The sequence below is a fragment of the Lotus japonicus genome, chromosome 3, assembly GCF_012489685.1.
Source record: "Lotus japonicus ecotype B-129 chromosome 3, LjGifu_v1.2".
NCBI classification, from domain to species: domain Eukaryota; kingdom Viridiplantae; phylum Streptophyta; class Magnoliopsida; order Fabales; family Fabaceae; genus Lotus; species Lotus japonicus.
Window position 1 is genome coordinate 66,724,267 of NC_080043.1, and position 17,519 is coordinate 66,741,785.

The 17,519-nt window shown below is 36.8% G+C and overlaps 1 protein-coding gene across 1 annotated transcript; it reads right to left on the minus strand.

The window, feature by feature from the left end:
- Positions 1-7,710: 7,710 nt before the first annotated feature.
- LOC130709522 (cytosolic sulfotransferase 15-like) lies at positions 7,711-9,043 on the minus strand. Its single transcript, XM_057558906.1, has one exon. It carries the CDS (start codon positions 9,032-9,034, stop codon positions 7,988-7,990), a length of 1,047 nt encoding a protein of 348 aa, XP_057414889.1. The 5' UTR covers positions 9,035-9,043; the 3' UTR covers positions 7,711-7,987.
- Positions 9,044-17,519: the final 8,476 nt, after the last annotated feature.

The following is a 17,519-nucleotide window of genomic DNA, read 5'->3' on the forward strand; positions in this document are numbered from 1 at the left end:
TTCTTGTTCTCCATCTCGGGAGTTTGTTGACTATCACGTCTGATTGAAAATACAAAAATTGTATCCAGCAATTTCAATCACACTGAATTGCGGCGAGAGCTAGGTGGGAAAAATTCCCTGAAGGTGGCGATCCCAGCACGACCTTGATGTCTGGGGATCGCTCCGGAAAAGTCGACGCAGCTCGCCATCACTCGTCGGCGATGTGTGCGGATAAGCTTCTTATCCCAAAATCCCCCCAAAATATGGGCGCGCTAACATAACTAGGCATAAGTCTGGGTAAACCTATATGACCATTGGGTCCCTACCAAAAATAAGTCCTCGCCGAGGCAAAACCGGCGAGGCCACACCTGCTCTTACGGGAAATATTGGTGTAACGAAAGCCTCAATTCAAAAATTGAGCAGAAGTCCTAGTTAAACAAAGCACACCATCAATGTCGTCGGACGTAATTCAGAAAAAGGGAAACTATGGGGGGCGGTGAGAGAAAAGAAAGACTCCGGAAAAGCGCTAAAACAAACATAAAACGTAAAGAAATAAAGCTGAATTGATTAAACTTGAAAGTAAAGTATAGACAAAACTTTAAATGAAATTAAAAGTACAAGGCCTTACAATAACTTCAAACAAGTTAACATTGCATTTTACTCTCTTATTCCATAGCGTCTCCAAGGTCAACGAGAGCAACATCCGGCGGATCTTCCCGACCCACCAGTCCGGTGGGTGTGACCTTCTTAAAAACTTCCAGGGGTTCAAGGTCGACATTTGGATGGAGGTGCTTGACCTGAGCTTTGCAAATTAGGAAGTCGCGGATACGTTCGTTGGCTATCGCGAAAGCAGCTTCTCTCCTTATCTGCTCTTCCAGGGCAATGGCCCGGGCATCCTTCTTGGCCAAAAGTTTGCATTTCGATTCCAAATCTGACTGGGCCTCAGCAAGTAACTCACCTTTGGCCGCCAGCCTCTCGCGCAGATCGGCAATCTCCTTATCTTTGGCAGCAAGGTTTTCTTCCTGGGAAGCAATGGCGGTCTCCTTAGCACTAAGGTCCTTGCGGAGTCCCTCGACCTGGTTCTCAAGCTACCTCTCTTTCTCGTCCGTCGTAGCCTTTGCAATCGTTGCTTCCGCAACCTTTTTCTGCATCTTCTTTATCCTGTCTACCTTAGTGGCTAGCTGGGCCGACAACTTGGAACAGGTCTCGTTGGCTTGAAGGTTGATGGAATGCAGCTTTTCCACCTCTTGACGGAGCCTCGCAATACCAGTATGGGGTCGAGCCTGCCAAGCCACCTGGACGAACGGACAGCCGGCGCGAAGAAGACTTGACACAGCTTCTTGAGCAACCTCTTGCGGGTTTTGGCTGAGTACTTCCCTCAACTTCTCGAGATAGGGATGAGAGAGTAAGAAGGAGAAGGGATCGGCGGAAGAGCTGCTAGAGGGGACCTTTGGGTGGTCTGAGGGAAGCCTCTCTTCCTCGCCGTCAACCCTAGGAGAGTTAGGGGAAGGTGAATCGTGAGCAGTCTGGACGGGCGGAGGAGACAGCGGGCGGCCAGGGGGCGGAGGCTTCTGACTCGCCGTTGAGTCCAAGGGGCGGGAAGTATTCACAGCAAGGCAAGTGTCCGCCTCACCATGATGATCGAGCACCAGGGAGTCACGTGCGTTTTCCGGAGCAGCTGGGGCGGACGCGATGGATCCCTCGCCCGTAGCAGTCGAAGAGCCTGTCTCGCCCAGCTTCTTTTTCTTGGAAGAGCCCTCGCTTGTCGGCAAGCTCTGTCTTTTCTCTCCAACTTGGGATGGAGAGGGTGCCTTGACGTTCCCGGAGAGGAATGCTTCCAGCAGTTCGGAAGTAGAAAACTTCTTGTTCCCTGAGAAGCAAAGGAAAAGTCATCAGAAACGAAGAAATTAAGATAAAGGTGTGAAGAAGGCGGTAAAGGGAGAACCTGATATAGGAAACAGTTTGGATCCGGGAGAAACGGCGAGTAGGTCAGTACAACTAAAAAGAGGAAGTTGGGATAAGACACCAATGGCGAAACTCTCTCTAGAAGAAGAACGTGTCTTGAGAGAATTGAATATGATTTGGGGACACTGTGTCCAGTAAAGAGGGAAAAGGGCTTTCCCATCCTTCTGTGTAAATGATGAGGGGTAGGCAGGGTGGACGATGACCCTGAAGTACCGGCGAGCCAGGCAAGATTCGGAGCCAACTGGGTAAGGGGAAAATCGTTCGCGGCCTGGCCGGGGTACCAGGATGACCCAGCCATGAGTCTCTAGAGATTAGGGGTCCGCTCTGAAGAAAAACGAAAAGAGGGCAGGGGAAGGAACCACATCAACGCTGCAGCAGAGAATTTCGAAACACTTCAGATAAGCCCAAGAGCAAGGGTGAAGTTGACAAGGAGAAATGTTAATGTTACATAGCACTTGGGTGAGAAAAGGAGAAAAGGGAAGTTTTACACCAAGATCAAGAAACAAGTATTCATATACGAAGAAGAAGTGGGAATATTTGGGGTCATTAAACACACGGTGTTGCCGGGGCGATCATGCTTTTGGCAGCTAGTGGTACGAAGAAGGCCCTCTAATAATGGAGAACTGCAAAGCCCCTCAACCCTATGGGCAAGGTCCGAAAAGGATTCGCTGGTAGAGAGCTCTGATGGTTGGTCAAGAACTCCCTGATTAGGAGCCTCGGAGATGGGGGAAGGAAGAGTGGCAAAGGTTGCCAAGCGATGGGCTTTGATCTCCTCTACGGAGGAAAGGGACCCGCCGGAAGGCATCATAAAAACAAAAGGAGAAAGAGGGGATAAGAAACTAACCAGAAAAGGACTGAGAAAGGAGGAGCAAGAGGGGTCGGAGCTTTAAGTTCGCAAGGTCGGCAAGGGGAGCCGGAGCGCGTGAGAGTCAGGAATGAATATGGGAACAGTTGATGGGAAAGGCGAAAAATGGAAAGGGAGAGAATTTAAAGACCAGGGAGAGTAGCGGTTGGGGAATCGTGCCCTGACGTGGCAGGGTAAAATGATTACTTAAGGGAATGCGGCATGAGTTTCGGGAAAAAGAAAACAATGCATTAAACGAAGGGTTACAACAGTTAAAGCTTATTGGTTTGAATTCAAATCGTCAGACTCTACTGTGATTCGAAGGGACGTCCCAGAGATAGTGGTTGAGATTCTTTGGATTTGCTGACTCTTGTATCACCTCAGAGCGCAACACATGGCGCAGGCTCGGCACATGTCAAAAAGTTACGGTTCAAGGCACGTGCACGACTACGGTGGGGCGAGAAAATCCGGCCTCATCGCCGCAAGCTCGCTTGTGGACTCAAGTCGCCGGGGGAGCGTGACGAGGCGCTCAGAATTTTAAATTTTTAAAGCTTTAAAATTACCAAGCCATGTTGGCAATTGCTCTTTATTCCCGTGCCTTATGTTTGGCATTAGCTAGCTTCTTACGCCCATCGCCTTATCTCTTTTGTTTAAAGACACACTTAGCTCTCATGCTTCGAGCTCGGTGTCTTGTGGATTTGTGGACTGGGCGAGACCCCCGGGTCCCTTGCCCAGGGGCGCTGGCTTAAGGCGGGAATTACATTAGGGACTTGGGCCCTTGTCCCGAAGGCCCAACTGGCCCATTAGGATGATTTAGAGGCGCTAGGCCCAACTCCCCCAACTATAAATAGGGGAGGGATACCAATTATAAAGGGCTCTTGGCTCATTTGTGCAATAACAAGCTTGAAATTCAGTTACTTTCTTTCTCTAAGCGGTTACACTCTCACTTCTCTCTAGAAATCTCGCATCATGTTCCTTGCATCTTAGGTACTATACCTCATCTCAATGTTCATGAAGGAACAACATCGAACTGTATTAAAGTTAGTAAACGTCATAAAGTGATTCAGCTTGATGTAGACATATTGCTTTGGGAAATGCAATTTGCTTAGCATAGGTCGGAGCTACTATCCATTTAGATGACCAAACAACTTTTTGATAGGTGGAGCGTTGTGCCTTCAACCTTGGTTACTTCGCCGGGATAGATCACGGGCTGCTACAGATGTTGAGTCTTCTTTGATAAGCTTCCTTGTGGATTTCCTTCATTCAGACGATGGTGTATATTCCACTGAAGAGGTAGCTTGTTTTCAGTGACTAACTTCGTCTCTTCACTTTTCAACGAATGTCTTTCTTTTTCCCTTTTTGCCTTTCTGATGTAGACGATGGTTGTAGGCAAAATGACTTGAAGCTTCTTCCTTAGGAGATGGATAAACTGATGATGTTTGGTTGAGCTATAGTCAACATAGACGATGAACTTCATCTCATTCTTATAGAGAGAAAAAGAAACCTTTAAGTCTGAAGGTTATGATGGTTTCCCTTGGTCATTGTGCATATTTGATGGTTTCTTGAAGCTTTGTACTTGACCACTCTCTCTTCACTGTTGTTAGAGTTCTTTTCCATATTGACATGATGTTTAATTTTTTTGAACAGAGCTTCTTCTGGTTGGCTAGCTTGAGTTAGACGATTGATTCTCCTTTGCAAGTTGTCTTCTCTTTCTTTTGCAGACAATCGTTCTTTCTCCATAAGAAAATCTTGCTCTTTTGTTGGAAAGTCTTCTGATCTACTGCTGATAGCGCTTCCTTCAATCAGATTTCTGATGTCCGTTGTCTTGTCTTCTTTTTATGCTTTGCTCAGAGTCTTTTCGTTGAAGGGTCGTATCTCTTTGCTGTAGTTGTTTCTTCTTGAGACGATCTTCAGCTTTCTTCTTGATCTTCCTTGTCATCATTGAGTTGGACGATAGTGCGTGCTTTGTTGAGCTTCGTCTCTTCCTTGTGTAGACGGTCTTTGCAGATATAACTTTTCCTCTTTCCAATTGGATTGTCTGATTAGAGCAAATGACTAATTACTTAGACTTTCCTTGTTTTTCCCGAATTCCCATTCATATGAAATGCCAGATGAAACAAGTATAGATCGTATGTTCTTAGTTCTTTGACTATGCTTGTTTGTCCTGAAATTCAATTCATATGATATTCCGAGATGTAACAAGTAAGTCACATTTAAGTGGCTCCTGAAAAGTAAACAACAAGGATTCTTAAGATACCACCAATAAACTCTTGAAAATTGTTATCATTCAAAACAAGATAGATATTTAAGGCGTTTGAACTTAACAATATATACTCTCATTAGTTGAGATATCTCAAATATAATAACATTCATATGATTAGTATGCTTATGAATGACCAAGGATGACAATTATTTTCTAAGTGGAGTTGAGATCACATAATCCATCCCATTGTGTTCATTGGATACTTGTCCACTCTGCACTCTTTATTTTAAAACTTCTTATTTGCTGTCATAATATAACTTTAGTGGGTTTTCTATATTTTTCATTATTCGTAGTCTAGTGACAAGATTTGGAGTCATATTCGTTAGTAAGATGCCTCATAACATACAAATATTTCTGCTTCTAAGGTGGAAAAAGCTACTATTGTTTTTTTACCACTTTCCAAAACAAAAAAAGTAGTTTTTTATGGACTTATACTTTACTAGCATCCAACATAGGTCATAATCAGAATACTATATGATCTCCAAATGATCCGATATACGATATGTGAGCACATAATCCTTTATACTTCTAGCACATCATGACTTGTTTAACTGCTACCCAATGGTCCATCTAAAGATTACTTATCTGCCTAGTATACCTACCATGTATGCATATCTGAATGAGTACAAACTTGAGCATATATTACCTATAATAATGTCTTTAGTGAATCTTTTATATTTCTTTAATTTCAATTATTATTTAGGGTACTGGTTGAGACTAAATTTATCACCTTTATCAAAAAGGTACAAAAAAGATATTACAGCCACTAAAATTACTCATAGTCTCCTACTAAACTTTTAATACTCACAATTATCAACAATGTTTACCTCAACCAAATGAGACAATTACTTGATAAAATATGTAGTACCACTATTATGAAGTTTTCTTAAGCCCATTGATGGATTTCCTGCATTTGAAAATCATCTTCTTTGAGTTTCCTAAATCAAAGTTTACAAGTTGCAACATATTAATTTCTCATCAATGTCACCATTGAGGATAGTTGTTTTGACATCCATCAGAATAAACTCAAATTCATATTATGCAAGTAGTGTCATGATTGTCCTAAAATAGTCTTTCATTGATACTAGAGAGAAAGTCTCTTTAAATTCAATCCCTTCCTTTTGAGGATAGCATTTTGTCACAAGACGAACTTTATAATCTGATAATGTTGTTCTTGGTTCGAACACTCAAAGAAGGGGTAACCCCTAGAGAGTAGATAGATTGCACTAGAAAGAGAAAGAATAACTGAATTTCATGTGTATCAATTGATCAAATAAGCAAAAGTCATTTACAATCGGTGATCGTCCCTTATTTATAGAATGGGAGGTGGGCTTCCCGCGTAACTGCCTTTAATGGGCCTATTGGGCCTCGCTAGCCGAGATCCAGCTACTGACTGAGTGCCTACCCTTTGGCGGGTGCCCCTCTGGGCGTAGCCCGTCTAGGGGCTCGCCTAGTCCAAATGGGATGAGGTTCCTAAACTGTACTGCCTTCCATGAGATGATACTCTAAATTTATTTCATTAATCCACTTTTGAGAGTTAGACTTTTCATGATTTGATAAAGATTTATTTAATCACTCTCTATCATACCATTATCTCCACCATATTCTTGAAAGAACATAAAATAATTGCATGGAATTGCATATATTCACTCTATTGGATCGATGCAAAGGAAAAAATTGCTGAGACTGTTGAGTTTGTTGTGCATGAGAAGTTGATTCATCCCGATTGTGGTTGTGAACAATATTATCTAGTAAAGGTACTGAATCCACTTCTTGATTAATAAGATTAAAAACATGTTATGACTTGACGTGGGCTCACTCTTTCATGCGAGATGATTCCAATTAACATCAACTTTTGGAGGAAACAGATTTTGAATGTTACCAAAAGGTGGCTAAATTAGTCTTTGATTTTATAAGCGAGTTTAATTTTATTTCCTAAGCGAAAAAATGAAGTTTAGTAGCGGTTATTTTTATAATTACTAATTCTTTTTTACCGTTACTAAACGTCTTTTTTTCGCCAAATGACTAAAATCAAACTCACTTACAAAATCAGGAACTAATTTGACCTTTAACCCTATTAAAAGCTAGAGGACTTCAAATCAGCAACAACAAAATTCATATTTTAAGCAGATTTTTAGTTATGATAAATCAGAATGGAACTTTAGAAGTTAAACATGAGGCTTTCAATTTCTAGTTCAACATTTTAGCGAATAATGTATTATAATATAACAAGTATGGTTGGATATCCTTCCCCAAGGCATGACTCTGTTTTTCTTGAGCGAATTTTTTTCCTCTATGGCTCTATCTCTCTTAAACTAATGACCTTGCCCGACAGTCAATCAATGTCACTAAGGAAGGAGCAAATCGGGATTGTGCATTCATTGAAGTGTAGAAACCATATATTTTGGTTGATATATTATATTTGAATTTACAATTGTTATTTCCTTGTGAAATTTATATTCACAGCTAATTTGTTATCTTACTAAGTGCAGTGATGATGTTGTCACTTGAAAAACTCCCTTAATGCTAAGAAGAAAGTAGGAACAAAGATATGTAAGATTTAAATGAGAAATGAGATTGAAAAATTGAGCTCGGCTCCCAACCTTTTACTTAGTAATTTTCCTAGAATCCATAGATAGTTCTTGGTACAGAGGTCAACCCTCCTACCAGCTTATTCATTAATAAAGTTCTGAGAACATCTCTCTCAGATAAGATTGAAACAAAAACAATACATAACATTTTAACCTAAAAACCATAGGAAATAACTTCAGCACGCATTTCCCATCCAACTGATTCTGGATGGGAACAAAACAAAGGTAACCACATAGTCTACCTCTTTATTCTGCACAAAAAAAAAACAAAAACACAAATTTCAGCTACATGCATGACACTTATGTGGCTAGCTAGACACTTATTTTCAATATGAAACCATCATATCAGATAACCATAGGAAAGTTATCTTTAAATGATAGGCCTGATCCACTTAAATTTTCCTCAATGATTTTGGATAACTTTTTCACCATTGAAGGGGGAATGTAGTTTACCCAATCACCTACTTCACCCTTCCGAAAGAAATGCTTGTTCTCAACATTCTTACCCACGGCTCCAGATTTATTAACCTCCAATTCCTTCATTTTCTCAAAGCTGCATAGTTTCACAATGTTTTCAACCACTCCACTACTTACCTCATCCTGAGTGAAAGGACAACCCAAAAACTCAGCCACTCTTTTCACATGAAAATTGACATCTTCTTTAAGATCCTCATACTTTAAGAACAGAACCTTGTCTGGTCTAGCTATACTTTCTTTCCAATAACCTAAGACATGGCTCCCAAATGGACCGAACCCTATCGTCCCTTTACAAAACCTTTCAAAAGCTTCATCTAAGGTTATTGTAGGGAAAGACTCTGGCTTAGTTTTGTTGAGGAAGACCCAATGAGACACAAGATTATCAAATGGGTTCCTACATATATAAATTATCTTACATTTGGAGTCCTTGATAGACTTGGCCAACGAAGTGAACGGAATGTGAGTACCAAAAAGTCTTGGCTCATTCATGTTAGATAGGTCAGGAGTTTTGTCATAAGCTTCGCCATAAACAGAAAGTTCAAAGAAAGGCACAAGGTGATGGGGATTGTATGCAAGTAATGGATGGTTCTCTAAGGAAGGGAAATTGTGGCGGTTGACAATGGCAAAGGTAAGGGCTTTTAACCAGGTGGTTCCTGATTTTGGAAGGGTGGCAACAACAACATCACTGTCTTTTGCTTGGAAGTGATTTTGAAAAGTGATTACAGGTTGGATTATATGAGATGGGAACCAAAAACCTTGAAATAGATAGACATAGGGTGTTATCCAACCCTTCTCTTTAGGAAGAGAGAGAATTAGCTCCTTAAATTCTTCGCCTAGCTTATCTTCTTCACTTGCTTCTTTCTTCTCATCCTTTGATTGGTTTTCTGTGAAATGTGAGAGATCTGTTGAAGTCATTTGAGTAAAAGTACTAATGCTTCTTTGTACTTGTTCATGTAAAAAAAAATCAACAAAATCTAACTATTTATACACATATGACAGGTCTACAAGGACAATAATGACAATAATATATAAAATCTTATAATATTTCATATATATTATATAATATATATTATATATTATATAATATATATTTCATAATTATATAATATATATTAAATATATATTATATAATATATTTTATATAATATATTTTATATTTTTTTGGTAAATAATATATATTTTATATAATATGATATTTATAACATATATATTATATATATTATTTAATATAAATTATATTATATATATTTTATATAATAAAATATAATATATGTTTTATGTGCTATATATTTACATATATAATTATATAACTAAATGATGCATAATATGAAAACAGTCTCATTATATATGAGAATGATAAGAATATATCATCAGTGTTTGATTGATTTAATCATGAATAGTTAAGATTAAAAGTTATGTAATAGTTGTGTGACCATTTCAAAATGTCATTTAATGTTTTAAATCTGACAATTCATAATTAGATCTATAACTGTCATGATTTATTTCAAACATTCTCATATATATAAGAAGATCCTTCTCATATGATGCATATGCATATTATCTATATATATTAGAAAAGAACAACTTCTAGCATGACGTGTCGCTCCCACATGCCAAGTTAGTGACGTGTCGCTCCCAGATTAATTCTCATAAAAATTATTCCACGTGTCAATTTGTTAGAGGATATAATTTTCAATTGATATATATTTTAATTTTATATATTCTAACCTAATTAATTGATATTATTTTAGAAGATATAATTTTCAATTGATATATGTTTTAATTTTATATATTCTAAAATAATTGATTGATATTATTTTAAAAGATAAGATTTGGTCGTTTAATTTATTTTAAATTTATTTTTAGAATAAATTGATTAATTTTTATTGAATTTTCGAATTTTGTATTAATTCGGGATTTTATGAGTTTTTATTGTGATTTGCTAGATTTTGTTAGTTTTTATCTATCTTTATTTAATACCATTTTTAATATTAGATTTGATTGGGATTTAGGTTGTTTATTTCTTAATTTTATTTTAATTTATCTTATCATTTATTTTAAATCCATAAAATACTTTATTTTATTTTAGATTCACTTTTAGAGTATATTAATTAAATTTTCTTAAATTTTCAGATATTTAATTAATTCAGGATTTTATGAGTTTTTATTGTGATTTGCTAGACTTGGTAGTTTTTATCTATCTTTATTTAGTACCTTTTTAAATTTTAGATTTGATTAGAATTTAGGTTGTTTATTTCTTAATTTTATCTTATTATTTATTTAATTTTACTTCCAGGAAATATTTTATTTTATTTTACATTTATTTATAGAGTATAATAATTAATTTTTATTGAATTTTCGAAATTCTAATTAATGCAGGATTTTATGAGTTTTTATTGTGATTTGCTATATTTTGATAGTTTTTATCTATTCTTATTTATTATTTATTTAATTTTAATTTCATGAAATATTTTATTTTATTTTTGAGTTACATTTAGAGTATAAATGAATTTTTATGGTATTTTTATTGAATTTTCATATTTTTATTTAATTCAGGATTTTATGAGTTTTTTTATTGTGATTCGCTAGATTTTGGTAGTTTTTATCTATCTTTATTTAGTACATTTTTTAAGTTTAGATTTGATTAGGATTTAGGTTGTTTATTTCTTGATTTTATCTTATTATTTATTTAATGTTAATTCTAAGAAAAGGGAGTTGATTTGGTGTTGAGGGTCCACAAAGCTACCATGGACACGCAGAGATTTGATAGCTGCTATTTCTACCTCTGCCACATGTCGCGATCACGACAGAGGTATGCCGTAAGATGATGTTACGTGAAGAAGAGTTTATCATGTTGTGAATGATGGTTTGTGCTATTTCAGTTTATCCTTTGTTCGTAATTCAATCCTGGATTCTTAAAATTCACATATTTTGTGTGTTTTGATCCAAAAGTTTACAAATTTTTGCATAGACCCTTTAACGAATCATTGTTGAAGCGTAATGTTTTTTCTATTGTTCTACTTCTGCTTTTGTATTTTTTTAAACCAGATTTTAGTATAGTTTGTAGAAATCCATGCGTTTGAAGCCATTCTAAACCAGATTTTGGTATAATTTATAGAAATTTACGAAACTTAGGATAGCCCGAATTTATATTCATTTCTCAAATTTTGCACGTTTTTATTCATCATGTTTGAGCTGTGTGTATAAGCATACTATTTGCACTGTATGTGAATGATGCACAACTTACTAATTTTTTTTTTTAATGATGCGCAGGTCAGTTAAATTGATGAAAGCATATGAAGAGCTCACATTTAATCTTCATGAGTATGGTTAGCTCATTCTTAAAGTTGGTTCATGTTTTCCTCAAACTCATTAGTTTTGCATATACTCATGTTTTCGTATGCCAATTGGGTGACTTATCTTACTTTACTCTATATATTTCCTTAAGTTCAATTTAAATTGATTGTTAGTATAAGTTTATTGGTGAAGTAACCACAATTATTTTGGGTGAGAGAATTATTTTGTTTTTTTCTTACATATATAGATAATTTACTGGGGTGCGCACATATGGGGCAAGACATTATTTTTTGTTTCTCTTGACTGAAATGTTCCTTTGATTTTTTGTTTCACAAGGGCTCTACCCCAAGATTCACAAATACACTAAATACAATTCTTTCACCACAGTCCTTTCAAATTGGTGAAAGAGGGTATTTTGTTCTTCAAGACTTCATTTTGGATTTCTGTTTCAATCTTCTTCATGAATTGATTTTGTTCTTCAACTAATTGTAAGATGTCATATGCTTTAAGGATTCCTGCTATTATCTTCTTAATCAAAAGCAAAATGATTGAGGAAAACAAAATCTTCTAGGGTGCAGAATATTCACTAATTGGAAAAAAAAATAACACGTGTCATTCTCAGATTAATTCTCATAAAAAAATACATTTTAAAATTTTAGATTTGATTAAGATTTATGTTGTTTATTTCTTGATTTTATCTTAATTTATTTTTGATTTATTTTTAGAGTAAAAAAAATACATTTTTAAATTTTAGATTTGATTAGGATTTAGGTGGTTTATTTCTTGATTTTATCTTAGTTTATTTATTATTTATTTTTAGAGTATTAATTAATATATCCCAATCTTTTTTTTAAAAGAGTGAGTTTGAAAGCTATAGCTTAAGTTAATTTGTTAATATATTCCCAAATAATAATAATAATAATAATAATAATAATAATAATAATAATAACATGTGTGTGCGGATATGGGCCGGTATGGGTACTATAGTACCCATACCCGCACCCATACCCTCTATTTTTTGCGGGCAATTATCTATATTCAACCTCATACCCATTTAGCGGTTTTTTACCCTACCCATAGTGGATATTTTTTGCGGGTACGCTATGATTTTGAGACCCATTGTCATCCATAGATTTAGATTTTGGCAAAGATGGATAGCTTCCTATAATGACATTGAATTGTCTAAAGGTGGAGAGCTTCGAGTTGCTACCCACGTGAGTATGGAGACGGGTACATGTAATTTTTAAAAACGCGGGTATGGAGATGGTACTATAGTACCTACCCATTGTCATCCCTACTTAGTTGGAATAAACACAATAATGTTATACTTTATGATATATCTTACACAATCCTGATTTGTGCTACTATCACATTAATTTTTAAGATTAATATGTTGATAATTCCTTATATCTATGATTTGTGTTATCATCTTCATATTTACAAAGAATGTGAAACGAGTTCCTCTTGGTCTCAATCGGGCTTAGAAGAGAAGTCTTTATGTCCACTTTACTCATCATCAATTCTGACTTTTCTATTTCATTCGTTGTTTAATATATTTTTAATAATCAAAGTATTAATTAATGTATCAAATACAATAGACATATTTCCCGTGCAACGCGCGGGTAAAAAACACTAGTATATAATATAATGCTATATAATATATCAATATATTATTATATTATGATATATATTCCTTAAAAGCAAAAGGATATATATAAAATAGAAAGTGTTTTTGAGAAACAATCTCTCAACATCGATATAATAACCTTATAGCATAAAACTCGACCACTATAATAAACACCTTGAGAAAAAGCCTAGAAGCACGAAAAAGTGCTTAACACGTAGACAAAAAAACTAGCGTCTACTCCACGGGACATGTCCCTATTGATCGAAAAACGAGAAACAAGTCGCTCGATACCCACCAAACAGAGACCCAAACCAATCGAGTAAACCAAAGACTCCACCATCAATACCTGAGCTTAACGCTATAGAATAGAGACCCAAAACCTAAAACAAAAAGCAGAAAGAAAAGAAACACCATCAAAGCCATCAACGGCAGCAAATAACGAGCCAACAACACCTCAAACACCAAACAAAAGTCTCCGATAAAATGAAACCCCTCAAACACAACCAAAGCTCCATCTAGAGCTAGAGTCGGTCGATCCAAACACCGCACTGCACGAGTACAAGGGAGACCCGTTCGCACCGCTCCTAAACCTGCAACGAATGTAAGACTAAGATTTGGTCATGTAGTACAACTCTATGTTTTGATGATTACATGTTAACTATTGTGTATGAACAATTATGGTACTCTAACGTTGTTTTCTAAGTGTTTAAATGACAGGCTTTGACTCTGGTAAAAAGACACTTTCTTAGAAGCACTAAGTCAAAATGAGTAACCAAGCCAACGTTTTCGCACTCACTATGTTCTGATTGAACAGTAGTATATGCTTCAGAAGTTCTAAAGATGATAAGCTCTGATGTGGATTCAGATCACTTAAAGTATCAGGATCTTGTGAGCGATTATCAAGTGAACCAGGATAAAATACTTGTGTGCTTCTCTTCATCTCTTATCTTTGCACCTTGTGTTGTTTGTTCGAGAGATTTGTTTAAATCTCAAGAGGGAAAAGTTTTTAGTTGAAAACGCTATTCAAACCCCCCCTTTCTATCGTTTTTCATACCTTCAACGAACACCCCAAATACCAAAGAAAGGCGACGCTGGCTTCTAAAAGGACCAAACACAAAACTCATTATCTGGAGACCACCTCATCACATCCCATGCAACCATCATATGATCATACTAGTACTTTTTACCCGTGCGATGCACGGGGATATTCATTATTATTATTTTTTATTTTTTTTTTGAAATATGTGTTATTTGTTAAATATATTTTATAAATGAAAAGAACAAAATTTAATTTAGATATAAGAAATCATAATGTACTAAATGTTTGTTTTTGTTATTTTGAGATGCTAATTTTTTTTGATCATTTGTTATTGTTTTCCTAAATGCTCAATTTTTTTGGTGGTTTATTTTTATCCATTCAATAGTTTATTACATGGATTTGAAATAATATATATGTTTTAAAAATATACGCTGAATTATTTTACTTACTTTTTTGCAATTGGAATCATTACATTGAGAATAAAACTGAGAGCGTATACTATGAAAGTTGTTGTCATCATATTGTGAATGAGGATTTGTACAATATTTACAATACTTTGAGTGGTTTTTTTTGTTAACATATTAGAAATATAAAAAAATTGAAATCAGAGGAATAGAGAACATGAGAAGAATTGGAGAGGTTGAGGGAGTGGGACGATTACAAAATAAATTCAGAGAGAGGGAGAAGGAGTTGCGAGGGAGATGAAAGTGGGAAAGGTAAAGGGGCGCCAATGTTCTAGAATGAAAACCCTAAGGCTAAAACGGATGAGCAGAAAGCTTAGAGTCTTATTCAGGTGAAAAGTTGAACCTGAACCATACATCATAGGATCCCCATTATATAGTTGGTGAACCCAAAACCCTAGTCATTAATACATTAATAAGTTGACTATGCTACATAAATGGGGGAGGAAATCAAGGGCAATAACAATCAATTCCTTTGACTAGTCTTGAGGATAAAGGGGGATGAATCTTGACTACACCTCATGCTTGATTGTCTTCCTTTTGGGTCTGCTTACTTGATTCTTGGGTCGCTCATCCGGCTTTGGAGGCACGCTCAGTCCAATCCAAATTCATAAAGGTACAATTTTAATGTGGGTTTTGCGAATAGACCCTATTTTGTCTCAGCCTTTACTGAAGAAGTTCTCGAAGCAGAGCTTCCTCGAGGATGGAAAGTCCCTAAGTTTACCAAATTCTCAGGAGACTCTGGAGAGTCTACTGTTGAACATGTAGCTAGGTACCAAATTGAAGCTGGGGACTTAGCCATCAATGAAAACTTGAAGATGAAATACTTCCCCAGTTCTCTAACCAAGAACGCATTCACATGGTTCACGACCCTTTCCCCAAGGTCAGTTCATATTTGGGCCTAATTGGAAAGGATCTTCCATGAGCAATTCTTTAGGGGAGAATGTAAGGTGAGCCTGAAGGATCTGGCAAGTGTCAAGAGAAAAACAGTTGAGTCCATCGATGATTATCTGAATAGGTTCAGGATGCTAAAATCTCGGTGCTTCACTCATGTTCCAGAGTATGAGCTAGTTATCTTGGCCGCAGGTGGCTTAGAATACTCCATTAGGAAGAAACTCGACACACAATATATTCGAGATATGTCGCAACTTGCAGACAGAGTAAGGCACGTCGAGTTATTGAAAGCCGAAAAATCTGATGAAAGGGCCAAGACCACTAACAAATGGCCTAAGAAGGATAAAGTAGCCTACATTGATACTGAATCAGTTTCTCAAAGTCCATGTGTTTATCGCGAAATCTCTTCTGATGTCGATATTAACGATAGCAACTTGGCTGAACTCCAGCCAAGAGATCCCTATGTGTGTAAGGCGTTAAATCCTTATGAAAATAAGTCTGGAGAGGAATCTCCTAAGGACAGCACCCTTGCTGTGAAAACTTACACTTTCGATGTAACCAAATGTGATGCAATTTATGATATAATTTTGTCTGATGGTTTAATTGTGGTCCCTAAAGACCAAAAACTTCCTTTTCCTGGACAGAAGAAGGGGAAAAGTATTGCAAATATCATAACTTTTTTGGTCATTGGACCTCATAGTGTGTTCGTTTCAGGGATCTTGTTCAAGGAGCGCTGGATTCTGGAAGGCTCAAGTACAATGAGAAAGCCAAATGCCAGATGAAGATTGATTCTGATCCGTTACAAACATTTGAAGCCAACTATGTGGAACCTCTCCACATCTGCATGGTTGATATCTCTGAAAGGCTCGACTTGGGATTAACACTTGGGGAACCGGAGGCCAAAGATGTGGCAGTCGAAGAACCAGTAATTGAAGAAGATGTGAGCCTAGACGAAGTTTATCCTAAGGCTGGAGAGACTCTCATCGAGTTTTTATCTCGAAGCAAAGCGGGGAGAAAGAAGTCATGTTGTTCCCTAGATGCAGCGCTGTGTTTGATAAGTCAGCAGCTTAAGCTTATCAGGATTCTGAGATGAAGAAACACTACCAAAGAAAGGTACCAGTTACCAGAAGACTCAAGTACTCTCATGAAGAGCTGGTGGAAACTTCCCAGGAAAATCATGGTCAGAAGGGCCAAGATCTTAAAGGAAAGGACAAGTCCTATGTCCCTAACGCTGGTTTTCCCAAGAACCAATGGTTCAGGTCAGCACCTCCAAAGCCAAAGCCACGTCAGAAGTGGCAAAAGATCGACATAGGTCAAGGATCTTCTTACGTCAACAATTCGCAGGTGTCGCGAAATTACTTGTATGGCTCTAAGAATTATTATGCTCCAGAGCAGATGACAAGAACTCAATTTCGACGTTTCCTGAGGAAAAGGAAAGCTGAAAGAGAGAGGGGAGGTAAATTCCGCTCGCTTTGGGACATTAAGCCAGAGGACAATCCAGATGACAAACCAAGTGTGGCATCGATCATTAACCAACTTGATCATGCCATTTAGCAGGGAATGACTATGCCAAACCCCACCAAGGACAAGGCAAAGGTTGTTGTGAGACCCAAGTTTTTAAGCTTAGAATAAATTAATTAAATTCATATTCACGATTAGGTTTCGATGTATCGTGAAGGGAACCTGAACAAGTGTTTATCGAATGGAATAAACTTATGAAGGAGATAATCCAGGAAAAGACTAAGGATAATATTCGAATCGACGAAACTTATAGCGTGAGTCTTATTCGCTTACGCATAGGACAAGAACCTTAGGAATCGAATAATTTAACCCTTGGAACACTATAGGAATAAATTCCAAAAACCTTCAAGAGGAATATAAGAATTTCTCTTATTCATTTTCATGACAAGCGTTTCGACACGAAACCCTGAGTTGTACAAACGTCAAATTCCAATACTCGGAAGTTTGCCGAAACTAAATCATTGATAGTTCAAGAAACATAAAATCAACAGACGATGAAGACTTTTTATATTCGGAGCTTCAAACGAAGATTCCACACGCAAACACCCATTTCTCTTGATG

What these genes read in the sequence shown, in the direction of transcription:
- LOC130709522 (XM_057558906.1), bottom strand. Translation starts at nt 9,034, where the DNA reads ATGACTTCAACAGATCTCTCACATTTCACAGAAAACCAATCAAAGGAT.